We start from the raw sequence: 19,303 nt of genomic DNA, 5'->3' as shown, positions 1-19,303 counted from the left end.
CTCCAGAGGCTGGAGCAAGAGTAACGCTCTTTTAAAACCCACCCATATTCTTGTCCTCCTGTGCTTCCAAGGTAGAAACACTTAAGGAAAATCCAGTTAACTGATGACATGAGTTTTTACCTTGAGCTTCCCGAAGAGGTATGAGAGATCATCTGGAAAGCAAACACTTGCTAACAGAAATGCATTTACCCATTTCCCTTGAAATGTAGGCAGTACTCTGCATTTCAAATGGAGGCCTGGGTTTGACTTTTACATCAGTTTTTCATGCCACAGAGCAGACACAGGTAGAGAGCTGCTGAGACACTGCCTCTGCCTGCAGCAGTCAGAACAAGCGTTGAACATCTCTGGCTTTATAAATAGCCAGGAACATCGATTACAGATTTCATCTAGACTAATATAGAAGAATTGATTGAGAACTGGAAGGAGAAGGTAATCTGGGTAACAGTGATCATGAAATGAGTTTTCAATTCTAAGATGTGACGACAGTAGAGAAAGGACAGCAGACTAAAGGAAGAGAAAAAAAGCAACACACCCCCCCAAAAAAAAGAAAATCCACCTGCAAAAAACCCAAATCAAAGCAATTCCCACTCAGAGGAAGGGCACAAAGCACAGGCCATTATGCCTGTTCACAAAGTTCTCTAAAGACTGAAAAATTAGAAAAGAATCACAGTAAAACACAATTATGTGACTAAGGGCAACTATACAGGAACAGCAAAAGCATGCATGGGTAAAATCAGAAAGGGCAAGGAGCTCAAGAAACTTCAGTTAGCAAGGGACACAAAACGAAACAGAAAAAAATTATTTATAAATAACTTAAAAATACAAAGATAACAAAGAATAACAGAGATCAGCCACCACACAAGGAAGGAAAACAAATGCAATAGTTTGGCTAAAGTGTTTGTGCTTCTTTTGCATTAGCCTTCACCAAAAGTACCACTGACTGGATACTTACCAGATACAGAACATAACCAAGTTCAGCAAAAGAACTAGGAAGGCAACTCCAGTAAGCTCAAATGTACCTAGACGACTTAGGGCATGGCTCCTGGAAATAAGCTGAGGGCAGGCAGAGTCTACCTAACTTCAAACCCTAAAATCATTCTGGAACAAATCATCCAACAGTTAATTTATAAACACACAAATGATAATAAGATAATGTTAAAAACAAAAAAAAAATAATTAAAGAAAAAAAAAAAAAGGAAGCAAGCTCCCACCCATAGTTTTGCCAAAATAGTACATCAAGCCAATTTAATCATCTTCTGACAGACACCTGGCTGAGCAGTTAAAGAAGCACCTCCGCTTCAGTAGGGCTCCAGTCACTTCCCACGTGACATTCCGTCAAACAAGCACCTGAGACACGTCGTAGACATAATTACTCTATAGTGGCTTCACAAGGCATTAAAGAAAGTCATCCTCAAGAGAAGTTATCATTGTCATAGTTCACTGCCATCCTGGGAGGGCATTTCAGGTGACTTTCTGCAGGGCCTTGTCTTGGCTTCGGTTCTACCAAGCACTTCCATCAGTAACTTGGATGATCGTAAAATTTGCCAGTGACACACACCTGGAAGCACTCTGGAGACAAGGTCAAAATCAAAGGCAATCGTGAACTTATTTCAGAACTTTTCTACAACAAGAGGAAGTGCTATTTTTAGGAAGGACAAATCAAATAAATGTAGGGGAGGAATAACATTTGGGGACTACGATGAGCTGCAAAATGCAACAACAGTACAAAGCACACAAATCACTTTCTGAGACCTATTATTAAGAACACCAAAAGCAAGGAATGGGAGCAGAGGCTTTCCTAAGCAGGGCTGGACCCAGAATCAGGCCCATGCTGTGTGAAAAACTTAGACAGAGGAACAAGTCTAAGAGAGCACAAAGTGCTCAAGTATTTGGAAAATATGATCTTTACTGAAAAGCCAAGGGAGATCGGCTTATTTAGTCTGAAAGAGATGACTATAGGACAACTCTGTAACCATCTTCTGATGCATAAGGAGCTCCTCTGAAGAGACAGTAAATTATCTTTCCATGTTCACTAGGAAAAGCAGGAGAAAAAAACCCTTTAATTGTCTACAACAACGATCTGAGGCACAACTAGGAAAACTTGCTCATTAGTAGAAAAGGAAGATGCTGGAAGAAGCTGTCAATGGATGTTGTGGAGCCTCCTCTATGGGAAGTTTTCCAGAAGGTTTCAAGGAGGCTGTAGCTATATTATTGTGCTGTCAGGTACAGTCAAAGCAACACCTCAGAGTGAGCAGTCGGGCTGTGTGGAGGTATCTTGTCACTCCAGCCTTCCTATAATTTTTTTCTGAGGAAGTTGTGACCAGAAGTCTGAAGGGCCATCCAGGGCACTCCTTCAGCACGGGGTGGTGACACAGGGCCTAAGAACAAAACAGAGTCATGGAGAAAGCGCTCATGGAGAAAGTCAAGATCCTCACAGCTCCTCCTCTTCAAAGGAAAACATGCCATCAGCACCATCAGCCTTAGGCCAGAATTAAAACTGCCAAGACACAAAACTCTGGAAAACTGAATTAATTAAGAAAACAGCAACTTCATCACAACTGTTTAGAGTTGTTAGAATAGCTCCACACAATGAAAGCTTAGATCTCTCAGGGCCGAATCTTGAACCGAACAGGTACATAAGCTTCAGCTACCTAACCTCCAATCTTAGATTATAAGCACACTATGTTAAGTTTTTATTCAGACTTCGTGAAGTTATTCCTATGGTGAACAGGTCCTGAAGTAGAGAACACTTGGCTTTGAGAATACCATAAGGAATTCACTTATTTCTTTCTGGTTGCTAACTAAGGTGATCCCACAAGAAAGAAACACTGCTGAAAACTTCCTCAGGAATATCATCTTTCTAGAGCAGACACGACATGATGGTTTTCAAATGCTTCTCTCTCTTCCCTCCCCAAATGCCCACAGATATCTTGAGCGTTTTCAGAGAGGATAGCACAATGTTTAAGATATAGCAGTACTATACAGACCAGAACAAACCACGCTTCAAACGGGAATAGGCTGCAACAAACATCTTCCAGCGGCAAACAAGTGGAACAAACAACGTGGTCATAGCCCACCATCAAAACAACAAGTGGATTCAGGATTTCACATTGACAAATGTGAAATTCTGGTTAGTCAGTCATCACCTACATGCTCCATGTCTCTGAGTACCCATCAGACGACTGGAACCAAAAGAAACAAGAAATTGTGGTAGGCATTTTCTTACCTTTCTACTGTTGATATGTCTCCCCCCAAACCAAACATACACACACAGAGTCAGCCTAAAAAATTGGTCACACTGCCAGGTGCGCAGGTTCACCAAATGGGGGTCTATGCCACAGCTCCATCCCGAAGCAGTACTTACACTGAGCACATAAGAAAGAAGTCAATTTAATTCAAATAGTAACAAAGTGATTGACATTAGCCTTACATGACTCAAAGTCTTGAGCTAAAGGTGAAACTAGGGATATGAATAATCTTATCTTTGCTTTTCAGCTATCCTCTCAGTTTTGCTGACGTATATTTGTCTTCAGACCACTCTTTTCTCCACTTTACTGAACACTTGCCTTGCAGTAAAAGATGGAACAACAGATTTTAAATTTTGTTGTCTTTTAAAAAGCAAATGGGACCAGCACATAGTCTTGCAGCAATTTGTTTGTTGGATTTGAACTGGTCTACATACACACCTCTGCATAGCACCTAGGATCCATCCTCCAGACACATACACACACACACAACATAAAGCCAACAAACAACTTGTTAGATAACAACCACAGTAATAACAGCAACATTAGCAATACCAACAACAGTTTTGGTCCCAAACAAATTCAAGTTACACAACTGATCTCGAATTCATTCATAAAATACTGCTGTGTTGATAGTTTTGCAGAGCTAAATTACCATATTAGGCCAAGAGAGGGCCCCATTGAACTACATTTCCTTTACCCACAACCCCTTTGAAGTAGGGGATTTGGGAAGATAGCAAGGGACGAAGAAAGAGAGAGGGAGAACACGTGACAAGTGCAAGTGCACACCAGAAAAGGAAAGAAAGAAAGAGAGGAAAAAAAGAAAATCTCAGGTAATTTCCAGTGTTCTGTCTTTGTTTTCTGTAAGACTGAACAAAACAAAACCACATAAATAAAACATGTAAATGCACGTGAAGAAGGAGCAAAAACATACTGGAAGGACGAGGAACATGTGGCTGGCACCCTAGGAAAACAACACTCCTTTTGGAAAATACTGAAAAAGTCAACAAAGACTCAGGACAAGGGCAGGAAATGTAGCGGTGTCACATAACTGGTAAGTCTAAGGTTTTGCACAAAGCTAAGTCTTTCTGTCAGGCAAATGCATAATCCACCTTTAAATAGTTACAGCCACATTTTAATGAAAATTGGTAAGAAAGTACTTATGTTACTGTGGGTTGCAGAAGAAAATCTAAATGCCTACCCTGTTTTCTTAAAAAAAAAAAACAAACCACCAAACATCACCTCAACTTACAGCCCCCTTATTTTCTGAAGCTTGAGGACCACACTCTGTGAGGTGTCTGTGTGGCGTGACTGTTGCTTGTACTGCATTGCTTTAGAATTTCTGTCCATTTTGCGTAGCACAATTAAAAAAAAAATCTAATACTCTACGAAGCAAAACCCACTTGGCTCATGGACAAAATTCTTCTACACCTGTCTTTTCCCTTCTCAGAACTACCTTCACACGTGACAGCATTTGACTTTCACAAGAATTTTAACCATTCATACCTTGATGATACAACTTTAAAGCATTTCACCCAAGTATTCCAGTGAGTTAAAATGATTAAGTATGAAGTGCATCCTTACATTCTGGGAAAGTTGTTCAACATGAAGAGCTCGTGGCAGAGCATGTTACAGCAAGGACCACAGGATGCTGTTAGTCACAAAAGAGAAAGCCAAAAGGATGCAAAAGAAGGCAGACATTCAAGCTGATAACTAGATAAGCAAAACTTGCCATGGAGGAATAAAGAATGGAAGTGTTACAGAGGTACAGAGAAATACACTGTAGATAGCCTTCAGGATCTCAAATTTTATTTAGAAGGTAATACAAAGCCAATGGAGGCATTCTGTGATTCTGTGATTTCCGGAGAAGCTAAACACCACTGAAGCACAGGGCATGAAAGATTTCCTCAGCAAGAGCACCACTGTTTTTCTTTTTGCTTTTTTTAATTTCCAAGCCTATGACTGAGAGGTGCCATTTAAGGCCTTGAGGGCCCTACAAGATGGCAATTCCAGCTCCACTGAAGTCCAGGCCAGCCTACTTAGAAGAAAAATCTTTAGATGCCAGCAAACAAAGACTGTCTCTAATTGGCCTGTTAAGAATTAACCACTGCAAAAAAAAATACATAACGCATAAGTGTAGCAAGCTCTCTGTACTGCATTGCCCTAGCACAGGTATCCTGCTAACCCAGCCCCACAATGAATAAGAACATTGATAGGGAATTTGAAAGTCTTTTATAAAAACTCATTTGACAGTTGCTATTTTAAGAGCCCTTTAATCCAACCATCAAAAATAGATGAAGACGCATCCTGCTCAAATGGCAGTCAAAGCACCAAAAGATTGGTCTGATGAACTTCCACACCTAAATACAAGTCAGGCTGAGACAAACCTCTTGCTGAATTTTTTTGCTAGTTTTCAACCAGTTAACATGAAACTCTGAATTTCTCCCCGCCTGGTACGTCCACTGTTAAGGAGGCAATATCCTGAAGCACCTTCTTCATGCATCGGGCAAAACATTTCTCCCAGACTCCGAGGTTTGTGTTGCCCACTTGCAATACAAGACACCTGAGCGTAACATCAGCTTCTCTACAACACCAGTGAGCCCCTAAGATAACCCAAGCAGACCAGCCATACATAAAAGGAGTTCATTTTTCCACGTGCTGCCAGCCTTGGCACTGTCGGCAGAGAAGCCAACAAGAGTGCCAGTCAGAAAGGTTTAATAAATAGACAAGTGAACTTTACTCTTTCATATGTATGCACTGGATAATATAGAGACAGGGTTGTAAAGCATGCATTATCATACTGACTTCCCATGTATGTATAATTTTTCTTTTTTCCTTCTTTCTCTCTTTCTCTCTCTTTCACTGAAAATTAACTCCCTGCTGTCTCCAGAGCATGCTTTTAAGGATTGCCATGTTCGCTCTATGCCAGGCCACGGAAAATAGACCTAGCACCTTAAAAGTCTGTGTTTCCCAGGTGTCCACAGTAGAGTACAATTCATTACCTGTTTCCTTAAGTCCTGAGCCGATCTATGAAGAGTGTGGTGGTTGTTAGCGGTGAGCCCTTTCGTAGAGGAGCCAGTGTTTGTAGTAGGATGGTGATTAGCAGCAGCTTGGTCTTTTCGGCTCTCAGCCTTATGTTCGCTGTTCCTCTCCTTCCCTGGTGTGGCCTCTTTGCTTTTGTGTTTCTGAGCAGGGTCTTTCTCCTTCGATGATTTGCTGGACCCATTGAAAACTGAGAAGAGAGAAAATCAGACTATTAAGGAAAAAAAAAAAACAAAACCCACCATACAAGACAACTCTTCATTCAAAACAACCCAACTTTCTCTGCTGTCTGAGTTGGATATTTAGTGAGCGTCATCGTGTATCTAAAGTAAAATCAATACAGAAATAGAGGCACTATTTTGCATATTTCTTTATATGAACAGATTTCCTAAATTATTTCCTTTGCTTGTTAACACACATTATCTTCAATATCCAAATTAAAACATACAAGGTATACTACTGTTTTGATTGACCTAAATTTAGACTTATCGGCTTGATTTTTATTTATGACCGTTTCAATTAACTTTTCCTGTTGCAGCGAGGGAATTCTAAACATAACCTAAACAGAAAAAGGATTTATTTTTTACATTAACATAAAAGAAAGGAAATGTTCCATGAAAAAGTAGGTTTTGTCTTCATCAGTATCCAAACTGCAGAACCAAACTGACAGCAGATTGCCTACAGCAGACAAGCTGCAAATAGAAAAAGGTACTTCCGCAAAGAAAGGAAAATACTAAAACCATTTTGGAACATGTCATATAAAGTAATGCTGGGATCTACGCTGAGCACCCTAGCCTTCTGCTGAAGTGAAGGGATAAGAAACCACAGAACAGAAACTGTATTTTTTGTTCAATAAATATTATGCAAATGTATACAAGTCTATCTCAGCAAGTTTTGTTCCTGTGCATCTGTGGAATTCAAGAACAGTCACTGCTCTTTTGTTGTCAGGGAACATGAAAAGCTGAGGTTAAAAAAAAAAAAAGTCACATTTCTCTGTTTGTTTCTTCATCAAAAATGTGGTGAATTTATGTCAGTGCTGCCCCTCTTCAGTGAAGCGCTTGACATAGGTCCATGAGACTTGTGATCCAACACCCACAATGGCCAAGTACTCTCCTGCTTTCTCTACTCATCTGCTCTTGGTTTTTACCCCGGCCTTTTTTTGCCATGGTTTAGGAAAGGATGTAAATAAGAAAATTCATAAATACTTAATAGCACAAGTATCTAAAAATCATATTTATTACACACCATGTATTTGGGAATATTAACTAAATGAATGAAGTTATGGTTTTCTTGTGCGATGGAAGCCACCTTTTTTCACTAAACGTGATATACCTACGATACATACCTTTTTATCTGAATTGTGAAGCTTAGCTGTCTCTACAGATGTCCTGTAGTATTACAGTAGTATCAGCAGTAATAGTACCAATAATAAACAACCAACGATCCTGCTGGACAGAAGAGGGGCATCTAAGCTGCTTTTGAGTACACGCTTACCTCCAAACCTTCCCAATCAGCTATCTACCTTTCCACTGCACCTCCAAAAGCCGAAACTCCAGCAAGCTACTGACAAATTTGTTATTCAGGTCACTTATCATACTCAGTCGATCGTAAGTGTTGAAGCAGATTATGTAAAAAAAAAAAAAAATTGCAATTGCTCTTCCTCCTCTCTTCCTTCCCTCTTGCATAAATTGAGTAAGAACGAGAGAAAAGCCATCAGCAGCGAACTCATCGCAAATTCCCCTGTGGCTCTGTCACTCCTGAGCTCAGGAGCAACCAGCGCTGCCCCAGCCAGCCAAGGATTTCTCAGCGATTTCAGTGAAAGTTGCGTAACCTCCGTGTCTCATTTCCAGTGATGGAACTGATAATAATTGCCAACCCCTTTTGGCGAGTTCATGACAATACATTTATCCTCCTTTGTAAGGAGTTCTCACATCAGATGGAATGTGCTACAGATGCACGAAGCATGACTATTTATTTTTAATAAGACATAGCACAAACAACTGATGGCAGCTTCGTTAATATGTATTTCATCACTGCGAGTGATATTTTCCTTTGGAGGGAATGAATTGTATACACTGATCTGCTCATACGGAAACGTTAAGTCAGAGAGATTAGTTTTCTGTATTCAGTTGCCACTTTTTAAACCAAAAATTACTAAAACAGAAAATGCAGCCAAAAAGCCAAATTGTGCACTTTTATGGTTCACCCAAAAAAAAAAAAAACCCAGTGAACGTGAGACAAGGTATATTTTATATGCAACAGCTCATTAATTTTAAGTGTCGTGGGAACCCTGCCAGTTTTACCCTCTGAGTAATTATCTTTTGTCTTAATTTGTAAGATTCTTGAAAGGGGGAAGAGAGAAATGGGAGAGAAAAAATGTTCAGTCTCATAGGAAAAGCTTAAAAAGCTTAAAGCCTGAAAACAGAATAAAAAGGGAGAGATGTAGATACAAAACAGTCCTAGTCAAGCTGTCTCTAGCTAAAGAGTAGATGGTATCAGTTTCTATAAAAATGAGTGTTTGTTTCTTCCAACACCCAGAATATTGTTATATCCAGCCAGATACGTATAAAAATCTTTCTGCAATAGTAAGTTCTGCAAAATTCACAAACATTCTATGAACAAGTATCAAAATGTTAACTTGATTAATTACAAAACACTATCACAAACCAAGCATTTAAAGGGAAAAATAAATCCCCTGGACTATGATTTTGCTCCCATCTGAGTAGAAACGTAGAAGTTAGTTATTTAGACAACAAACAAGTTATTTAGTACAATCCAGGATTAAACTCTGGTCCTAATAGCTAGTAAGACAGTTGGGTGAAAAGATGAAATCGCCAGGAAAGACCAAAACGCCCCCACAAGAAATCTCATTGTTGAAGAGCAACTGATAATAAGACAGAGACACCCACTTCTCAAAGGAAAAAAACAATAAAACCCCCAAAACTCTGCATTAAATATTACTGAGATCAAATGTGATTTAACAATAAAATTATTACTATTTCTTTTGTGTCTTCTTATGCAGCAAATTGCATTCTCCTTCATGTCTGTAAGCTCTTCAGTATTTCTGAGGCATCCAGAAAAGCAGAAAAGGTGTACCCTATGCTTTACTAAGCCCAGATATAGGTACGCCCCAGCTACAATCTCCCATCCTAGAGATAACTCTGACACGCAATATCCAATGTTCTGCTCCCAGTTATTTTTTTTCCTCATGAAAGAGTAGTCAATAAAGGTTTCATCCTTGAAGTAATAATTTAATTAAAAACCAGAAAGACAGAAAAAAAAGCCCAACACACACGAGCGGTGAAACTCACATTATTAAATCAGAAATCTTTTGTAGCCTGGAATTATGATTATTTTATGCTATCTTAACCAGCTCTATACTTCCAGAACAGCTTTTAGTTAAAGGTAAGAGCACTACTAACAAATAATTAAAAGTGCAAGTAAATTATTAGTGTTCAGACACTTCAAATAGAATAAATGGATATCCTTTTATCCATATCTATCTGAACGCTCGTTCTCAAAATGCCACATCTTCCAAAGCAATTATTATTATTATTAAGCTGAAACAATAAGAGTCCCAGAGTGAAATACTTGTGGGTCTCCTGGTTAGCAGTGATGATCAAACGCAAAGCAAGGAACCACTACATTCAAAACTCGCAAGCACTGGCGTTTTTAAACCACTGATATAATTTATGGCAGTAGAGCAAAACCTTATGGCAGGCGTGATCCCCACAGATGCATCACAGTGCTCTCTGTATCAGGGGAACTGGACCCTGGGCAACAATATTCACCCAGGATCCCATACAAGGACTTTGGGGTATCTCATTTGGAACAGTGATACAGAATCCCTATGCAAACCAATGCAAACTGTGCAAATTGTGCATGTACTAGGTGCGGCTATAATAACAGCTAAAAAAGTTTTTGATCAAGTAAAGCCACAGGTGTGCTCAGTTACTACAGATTAACTAAGCATTTAGTACAGGAACTGACACTGTAGTGAGCGATATATGTTTACTGTGTTTTCAGCAATTTTCTGAGGTATTCCTACAAATTAATTTGCACGCAAATATCTTATAGAATACATCCAGCCAACCATTCAGAAGCCAATGTATAATACATAGAATAATCCGGCTTTCACTTTGTAAGCAGCAGAATTACTGGACTGGGTTCAGCCAACTGCTGACTCCACGGGCAAAGCTTTCTCTCCCAAGCCCTCCTGGAGATTATTCCTGCACCAGATATGCTTTATACTTGAGATAACAGGGGAGTCCGTTGCAGGGACAGCAGAGTACTGATGTATGAACCTTTTGCTTTATGCCAGTATCTGGAAGATGAAGGCATGGACTATACACGTACACATATGCTGCATGTTGCAGGGCTCGTGCCGTGTAAAGCAAGTGACTGTGCGTTCATAAAACTAGCCAAAACAAAGAGGGAAGATAAGAGTGAAAGGGAGAAGTTTTGTTTTTAGAAGGAGAAAAGGGAGCCTTGCCAATGTTGTGAACCCGAGCCAGCTATTCCAATGCGAACCTCATGTTGTTACATAGATCATGTTTGGGAAGAGATGTAATATTAATCAACTTTCTGGCATTAAGTATCCGTTACTGTACAAAAACATTCTTGCTCTGGCTTTAATTCAGTTTTAAGTCACTGTGAAAACATTTATGTGGCTCTCAAACTGCCTTAAAGGACCCACGCAATAATTCTTTTCCCCTCTCGGAGGAACTAAAACAATGATCTACTTCCATAAAACAGAGTATTTTAATACTGCTGATTGTTTTCCTTAAGTGTTGGGTATGTTCAGACTTCTATATACCACTTCCAGAGATAGAAGCTGTCTTCTGGAGCCCCCCAACACAATCCACCTACTCAGGGGCAGTGGCAAAGGCACACTTCAGGAGAAAAGGACACCACAACACCATATGAAAACATGTGGTACCACTGTTTCCACACTTCTCCAGCCCTAACCCAACGCAATGCAATTTGTCAGTGGACAACTCTGCAACAAAATTTCCACAGCTGCATGCTAACAGAAGTCAAACAGGAGAACTGTGGCAGATAACACTGAATTTCTTTCTGACACTATCAATAACACAGCTCAAAACCCTACACGCACGGGAATATATTGGGCCACTGAGAGAAGTGCTATTGGTATGAGACACCACGCCACCGTTTGCAAAAATTCAATACCAAGTGTCTCGTCTTAGCACAAATTCATTACTCTCACCTAACCACTACGACACAAACAACATCAAAAGGGTCACTCGCTAAGCAGCAAGTCCATACAAGGAATGTCTATCTGTTATCACAAGTCTCTCACCAGGATAACAATTCAATTTTTTTGAGCAACTTCCAGCTCCCCTATTCTTCTCCACAGGTCATACATCTAGCTACTGAAATCCACAAATCCCCAAATGTGCTGTGCCTGATTTGCATATTTAAATATGTAAATTACTGCAAAACGGGTAATTTTCATGTTACATATTTTTGCAGAAAAATTAAATGTGCAAAAATGTTTATTGCAACAATTACTGGTTCCATGGTATTTCAACAAAAGGCTGTAAATCATCAAAATAATTGCCTACCCATTAACTACTGTAGCACTCTGCCTGAAATTTTCCCATTCTGCATTTTAGCTGGATGCAAAAAATATTTTTCTTCTAAATGTTTACCTCTTCAGGATTAATTTCGCTAAAAAAGATGCACAAGCCTAAGACTCTGTCTTATGTACCTGCCCACAAGTATCAAATTTAGTTAAAAGCAAAACTAAATAAATAACTGCAACCACAAATTAGAATTTTGTCACAACACACTCAAACAGTAATGTGTGTAAAAGACATGTCACTGAAGCCCAAGATATACAAACGCTGCGTTGAACTATATCCTGAAATAAGAAAAAAACCTATCTACGATCTTTTCCTGCATCATCTTTGTTACTACTCATGTAAGGAAATTACCCTGCTAAATTATCCATTGCAAATTGAGAAGCGAAACATTCTTCCGTATTTCTGGTAAGCGAGGAAGACACCGCTAAAGCAGAGTATAGTATTTCTAGCAATGTCTGCTAACTACGCACTACTGCCAGATCTGTTTTGAAATTTGAGTCCCAAGAAAAAAAGAAGTCTGTACAATTTTCTCCCCTGCTCATTTCAGGCAAAAGGCGTGCAGAGCAGTTTTTATCTGACCATGTTAACAAAACACAGCACAGACCAGTAACCATTTCCAACCCAGCAGGTTTTCTGACACACTGGAGCTGGCTTGCTCCAGCTAAGGAAACAAGACTCTCCTTCATGAAGAAGTCTGGTTACAAATAATGATGGCTAACTCCATTTTCCTAAATGTAAATTAGAACTTAATTGTCTATCTCAGGCATCTGAAGACGAACACGACATTCCCAGGTACGCTGGCCCAGGTGTGCGCTTCTCTCCACCTTTGAATTGCTGTGTTGGTGTGAGAAATACCTAATCCTGCAATCATCCTTCTTGAGGACATCAGCCAACCCTTATTAGAGGAACTGTAGCCTTCTGTGTGCAGTTTCAAAGTTGTCTACGCAACTGTACCTGTGTATGCTGCTCCTCCTGAGGCCCTTTTCCAGTTCACAAGCCCTTTCAAGTAGAGTAACGCCTATCCCCTTTTGCTCTTGTGATGGGACTGATAACCTAACAACTCCCTAACTGCATCTTCCACTCCCGATCCCAGTCTGCCTAACAAAACACTTGGCACCTGCAAACATTTTCCTTCAGAAGCCTGCAGAGAAAACCTTCCATTGTGCCACAGAATGAAATCAAAGTAGGATTTATTTAGTTGTGAGGAATTCAAAGAATTAGTTTTAAAGAAACAGAGACCTAATCCTACCCTCTTACCTACAACTTGGAATTTCCTCCGAGCAGCGGGGAGGTGTAATTTAGACTTGGTACCTCCCTGTCCCCCAGGGAAGCCGAGTACAGCTCCCTTGCAGAGAACCTGCTTTCCCTGCCCATCAGCCCGCAGCAGCTGATGACTGACACTCTCCTCCCTTTGCATAAGGTCAATTTTGGAATAGATCAATGTCTCCCCATCTCCTCCTCCACACTGGCAAGATGCCCTGTCATCCAGGCTGTGGTTGAGAAGTTTCTCCCCACACCTGGCAGCTACACTGAAGAAAAACCGTATTGTTTAAGCCAAGGCTCCTGCCTGCTTCTTCCACTGAATTCCTTGCATTCAAAGCCGTGTAATAGTCTCAGATAGACTGATGGTCATTTGAGATGCGTACAAAATGCAAGCTGGAAAATAAGCATATCCATCTGAGCAGCACGCAGACGTCCCACGGCTGGGTGTTCTGGATCTAAACACCGAGGAATTACAGGGTTCCTACACCCACACTCAAAAGGGTCAGTAACAGGGCTGCAATTACAACAGTCAGCCGAACCTCTGCTCTATCTGCTGCAACATGCAGCACCATATCATCCCTAATTTTCCGTATGTTAATTTTGAAATTCACCACAAACTTACTTAGAAGGTCTGAAGTTAAAAAGGAACTATGTGCTTTAAAAAGATGAAATCCTTGACTGAAACAGCAAGAGGGATTTCTCTATTCCAACTAGATGTTCATATGGTTTCTTAGCTGGGAAAATATCCTTTTGAAGTCAGTAGCTATATGGAGACCAAGTGATTCAGTTGATTAGTTTCTGGCCTTTCACCATTTTAACCCCACTATAAATCCTAACTCAATTAAAATCATTCTGCTTAGGACCAAAATGCCACATCAAGTTTTAGAAAGCTTCTAAAATCTCCCCCTCCTCAGAAGACATATATAATTAAAAGCACAAACCTCTGCCAATTTTATTGCTGAATTTGTCAGAAAAGTTATCAATGGTATTTTGCGGAAGACGTAAAGACTAGATGACCTCATGGGGTCTTCTCTGACCTGCATTAATCTATGACATGTACTGTGAGATCATACCTTAATCCATAAGCAAGTAAGAACCACTCACATGTTCTACTCTACATTACAAGGGAACAGTTCTCTTGCAGACAAAAAACTGAAAGTCTTTAGACAGTATCTTCTCTTAGTGAGAACTGTTCATTGTAAGTTTAAGCACGCTGAAAAAGACAGTAAAGGGAAGTTACAGCAGAATATCCCACACGACATGAGAGATGCCTACCCAGAACTAATACTATTTTCTAACCATGGCACAAAGCACCACCATTATCTGCTGCTAACTTATCTTAACATATGTCAGACCCGACCTGATCAGCTGAAGTTTGCAAGTGACATGAAACTGATTTTTAAGAGCACAGCTCTACCATTTTCCCTTGTGGCAACCACACCCATATCTTAGAAAACGGTTTAACTGCAAGACTATCACTGCCTGCACTAAGATACTACATGAAGGAAAGACTTGCACGTTGTTACATATCCCTTTTCCACACTCCCATGAATGTGGGGGATAAATACTTCTCCTGCCAAACATTTTACTTTGCTCTTTAACAGCTGCATATGTGTGCAGCACATCAGAAGTACCAAGAAAGGAGGGTGAAAAGGCACAGGTAACGATCTGATGCTTTAAATATATCTATGTAAGCAGTAAGGTTGGAAGGCAGCAAGTCGTGCAGCAAGCTATGCCATGTGTTACACATGCTTCTTATTCATACTTAGGCATTTTTGATTGAGTTAGCTGTCCAAAAGGTGGCTCAACAGGCTAGGTTATAACAAATAGTTTGGTGTGCAACCCTAATAACACCCCATATTGGCATCAGAAGAGGATATTGACAAATGACTTCACCCAGGAAAGTTGTTCTGGCCCTCATTTAGTAGAAAGCAATCATTCGACACTGTCTAATGACATTAATCAAGCTCTGAACCTTTGTTGTTGTATGTCATAGCAAATGCTTAGCATTTTCAGGTCCAAAGTGCTTGACTACACATTGTATATTAAAAACAAAAGACTTTAATTCATTAAAAATAGACTCTCACGCTAGATTAAGTTCATTTGCTGCACCCGTCCCTGGTCTGCCTTTGTGTGTGGTCTCATTTAAAACAGACACACATGAACCAGAACCTACTTTATTCAAAGGAAACAAAAATACTATTGGCTGTCAACCAAAATAACAGACACTGAAAAATGGGAATACTCCTGGGTAAGGAAATTTTAATTAAAAAAAAAAAAAAGAAGGAGGAAAAAAGAAATTACAATTATGAAGAAGAAGCAGCTTCCTTCTCTGGGAATTCCTGTTTCATCACCTTTGTCAAAACATCTCACATTGTCTCCTATGTATTTTATAAAGGTCTTTTGCAGATCTATTAAAGCAGCAGCTTCATTTATGCTCACTCTGATCTATATTGATAAAGATTATGAAGCCATTAGATGGCTCATTAAGTTTGCCTTTACTTACCCCCAATTAAGATTTCAGGTGTCTCTGGTTTTGAGCTAATTTCAAAGTGGCTGTCATCTGGGACATTCTCAAGGAACAAGATTGGCTCCTTTTGTAAGGATATATCATATTTAAAACTCTAAGGCAGCAGTTCTGTTACATGCAATCTAATTTTCCACAGGTAGAGTTTTGTGCCTGTTATTTTGGGGGGTTTATTAGAAATCAATCCAAAGTGCAAAGTTTTGATCCATGGCTTTTACAGCATTAAAGCTCCTGCTCACAGCTGACAGCTGAAATGCTATTAGGCATAACATCCCCTTGCACTTCTCCACAAATGGTTTACAAAAAAGAGGGGTTTTGAACTTGGGTGTGCAATAAAAAACAGATTCAGAGGTAGTCATGAAAAATAATTTTGGTATATGTAACAAGGGTGTCCTTTATAGAAAACTCCCTTTTGAAAATCAAAGACGAGGACCAGCACAGTGAAGTAATTGGGATCTACTAATCTCTTCTTCAGAGCAGACAGTAGCACGAAAGAACAACAACAAAAAAAGCAAGCACAGGTCACAATCATCTCTCAAAAAGTGCGCTGTAGAGAGACCTTCCTCTCAGTCCTCCTACTAAGAGGAGGAGAGCTGAATGGGCAGTCACCAAAAGGAAAGATTTTCATGCTAAACTAATACTGAGGAAGGGAATGGAGAGCACAAGCTCCATTTTGAAATGATGTCAGGCAGAGAGGACACAGAGTTGTTATGATACAAGAGCTCTTCCTGGAGAGGGAACCACATCACACAGGACTTTGGCAGTGGAGCATTATAGTAGACTCAGAAAATTTTCAGCACGGCTTTTAGGTCTTCCATTTTACACTAGGTGATGTTGCAACATACACAGATCCGTTTATCAAGATATGGTACGAGGACATCGTAACAGAAGTACTGTGTAATGAATGCAGCTTTTGTCCATTTGCAAAGAAATAACTGACTTGAAAAAGCTTCCATAAAATCTTTCAATCAACAATATGAATGCAGTATCACTATTGCATGTGAGAAATCAAGCGTTGCGCGTTACGCGTTTTGATAACACTTATGAACGCTTATATTTAACTTTGATAAAACAAAATCATTCAAGATTAAACATCGGTATCAAAAAAGCCAAAGAGCGAGTGACTGTGGGTGTCTATACACATATGTGTGTGTGTATAACTCCAGCCCGTATATACATATGTATAATTCCAGCCCTGCAGTTATAGTTCTGTGACAAAGGGAGTTCAGACTGTCAGGAGAAACAGGTTAAAGCAGAAGATGCTAACACTACATCTCACTCCATTTCCCATCATGGCCTGTATCCTTTTTCACTCAGATCCAGAAGGATGGACAAGGATGAAGCACATTCAGCTCATATTTCTTTACTAGGCAATACAGGAGAACAGCACTATTTAGGACCTACCTTGCCCATTTGGTACATGTTTATGCGTTTTTCCTTTCCTGGGGGTTGACTGGCATGATGATGAAGCATTGTTTGTGGCTGTTTTTGTGTCCTCTGTCTCCTCCTCCTCCTCTTCTTCATCCTCATCATCCTGAGAGCTTCCAAAATATACCATGTTGCTGGGCAGGGCTGGAGAACCTGATCATTATAAAGAAATGGCTCATTAGCATCATTACATTCACTTGGTGTACTAACTATATTGATCATAACCTACTTTAGTGTTATGCATACCAAGGGAAAAGGGAGACTCAAGAGATGGAAGGTCACACTAGTGACATGACTAACTGGAGGTTTTTTATTTATTAATGTTTACCAACATGATACGTATGTGCTTGAAAAGCAGGGCCACCCTCCTCCCCAGTACATTCTATTCATACTTTACACAATCAAACAGTCTTGCTACAAGCTCTAATTAATAGCTTTGTGTATTCAGAAAGGACTAATGCACATGCTTAATTTCAAATACGTGCTTAAGTACCTTGCTGAAGTCTTAACGCACAAACTAGAAGCTTACAGCTTTTCCAAACTGAAGAAAAAAAAAGAGATTTACAAACCAATCTGCACCCCCATAATATTTTTAGGTTATTATTACAATAAAATATTAGTATTTAAACTTCACAATGCTTTGCAGACCTCTACAGTATTGTACACAACACTTTGCATTATTCTGGTTCAGTTTTAAACAAAGAGAAATACCAAGACATTGAGATGCTTAAATTTGCCTGGCAAAAGAGCGAAAAGAGCAGAAGTCTCCCGATTCCCTGTGTGCTCCTCTTGAGGACGTTGCTTCTCATCTCTTGCTTACTTCCCATGATGCTTCCCCTAACCTGCCTTGTTCGCGCAAGGGTAAGGTACAACATGCAATTCAGCGAGAGGGAAGTGAGGATCCACAAGCTTAACAGCAATAGAAAAAGATTTTTTTGGTGAAGAAAGGGAAAAAATAGGAAGTAAACAGCAGTGGAGGATGGGGACTCATCACTTCAATTATTTTCCTGTAGCTAAATAAAACAAAGGACAGAGAGAGCTGGGCTACAGCCCAACAACACAAGGTATTGGCTACTTGGCTGATGCTTCCTTCAGAAACACTTCTGGCTCCAAGCTCTTCAGAACAGCAATTCTGTGTTTTCTTTGGTTTTGAGCTGCTGGTGTTGCCATTGCCAACAACTTGTCACAGTTTAAGGCTGGGCTGGCTATTAAACCGATGGCAGATGCTCACTATTAACCCTCCTCCCCGCCCCAGAAGGGGAAGGGAAAGGGAAAAGGGAGAGAGACTTATGGCTTGGAAAGTTAAAACAGTTTTAATAAACTATAATAATGAAAAAGAGTGTAATAATAATACTGGAAATAATTAAATGTATACAAATATATACAAAACCAAGATCGAGCTCCCCCGCTGTCGGCCACGTCACCACCGGCACTGCAGGGCAGGCTCCAGGAAGGCTCAGGCTGGGCCCAGCGACGGTCGAGAGCTGGATTCAGGGACGCACGGATCGGGATCGGGGGCAGCAGGAAAACGGACAGAGTCCTCTTTGGACACCAGCCGTAGCAGAAAGAGAGTGAGACCCTCGTGATCCCCCCGCTTTATACTGAGAATGACGTGTATGGGATGGAATACCTTCGTTGGTCAATTTTGGGTCACCTGCCCTGTCCGCTCCTCCCTGCAGGTGTGACCCCCCTTCGGCTCTTCACTCGTAAGCAGTGAGGAATTTAGCAGTGACCTTGGTTTCTCTAAGAGTAAGTACAGCAAGAGCCTTTCTGCATAACATCCCTACCGGTGCCTCAGCGATAACTACAAACTTTGAGCGTTATCAGTCCTAGAAGCAGACACTGGTCTGCAAAACATGCAGTTAGTTTCAGAAAGTGCAGTTACTTAGAAGAGACTTAGTTGAAAGTAAAAATCCCTGAAAGGAAAATTGGTTCTGTTTTACTCCAAACCAGGACATAACTAAAGCTTATTTTTGGGTTGCCTATTTTCTGTTCCCACCAGGTTTGTACAAAATACTCTTAACTACAAAAATTACATTTTAATGAATGGATACCTATATATGGCACAAAATCTGGGATATGCTGTTTCTGCAATGAACCATCCTTTCCCAGGTGTACTGGTTTTGGTTGGGATGGAGTTAATTTTCTTCATAGTAGTTTGTATGGTGCTCTGGTTTGGATTTGTGACCAAA

At 40.1% G+C, this 19,303-nt stretch overlaps 1 protein-coding gene across 2 annotated transcripts in view; it reads right to left on the bottom strand.

Annotated features, from left to right (window-relative positions):
* JARID2 (jumonji and AT-rich interaction domain containing 2) overlaps positions 1-19,303 on the bottom strand; it is a 233,018-nt gene that overhangs the window by 33,824 nt on the left and 179,891 nt on the right. For both annotated transcript variants that reach the window (XM_068396444.1, XM_068396445.1), the window contains exons 5-6: positions 17,088-17,264; positions 6,248-6,477 (exon numbers count right to left, since the gene is read on the bottom strand). In XM_068396444.1, the coding sequence (XP_068252545.1) occupies positions 6,248-6,477; positions 17,088-17,264 (407 nt within the window). The remainder of the gene's footprint in view (positions 1-6,247; positions 6,478-17,087; positions 17,265-19,303) is intronic.

This window comes from Nyctibius grandis, chromosome 3, assembly GCF_013368605.1.
Source record: "Nyctibius grandis isolate bNycGra1 chromosome 3, bNycGra1.pri, whole genome shotgun sequence".
NCBI lineage: Eukaryota > Metazoa > Chordata > Aves > Nyctibiiformes > Nyctibiidae > Nyctibius > Nyctibius grandis.
The sequence above is the reverse complement of the archived record's forward strand: the minus strand, read 5'-3'. Positions and strand labels throughout refer to the sequence as shown.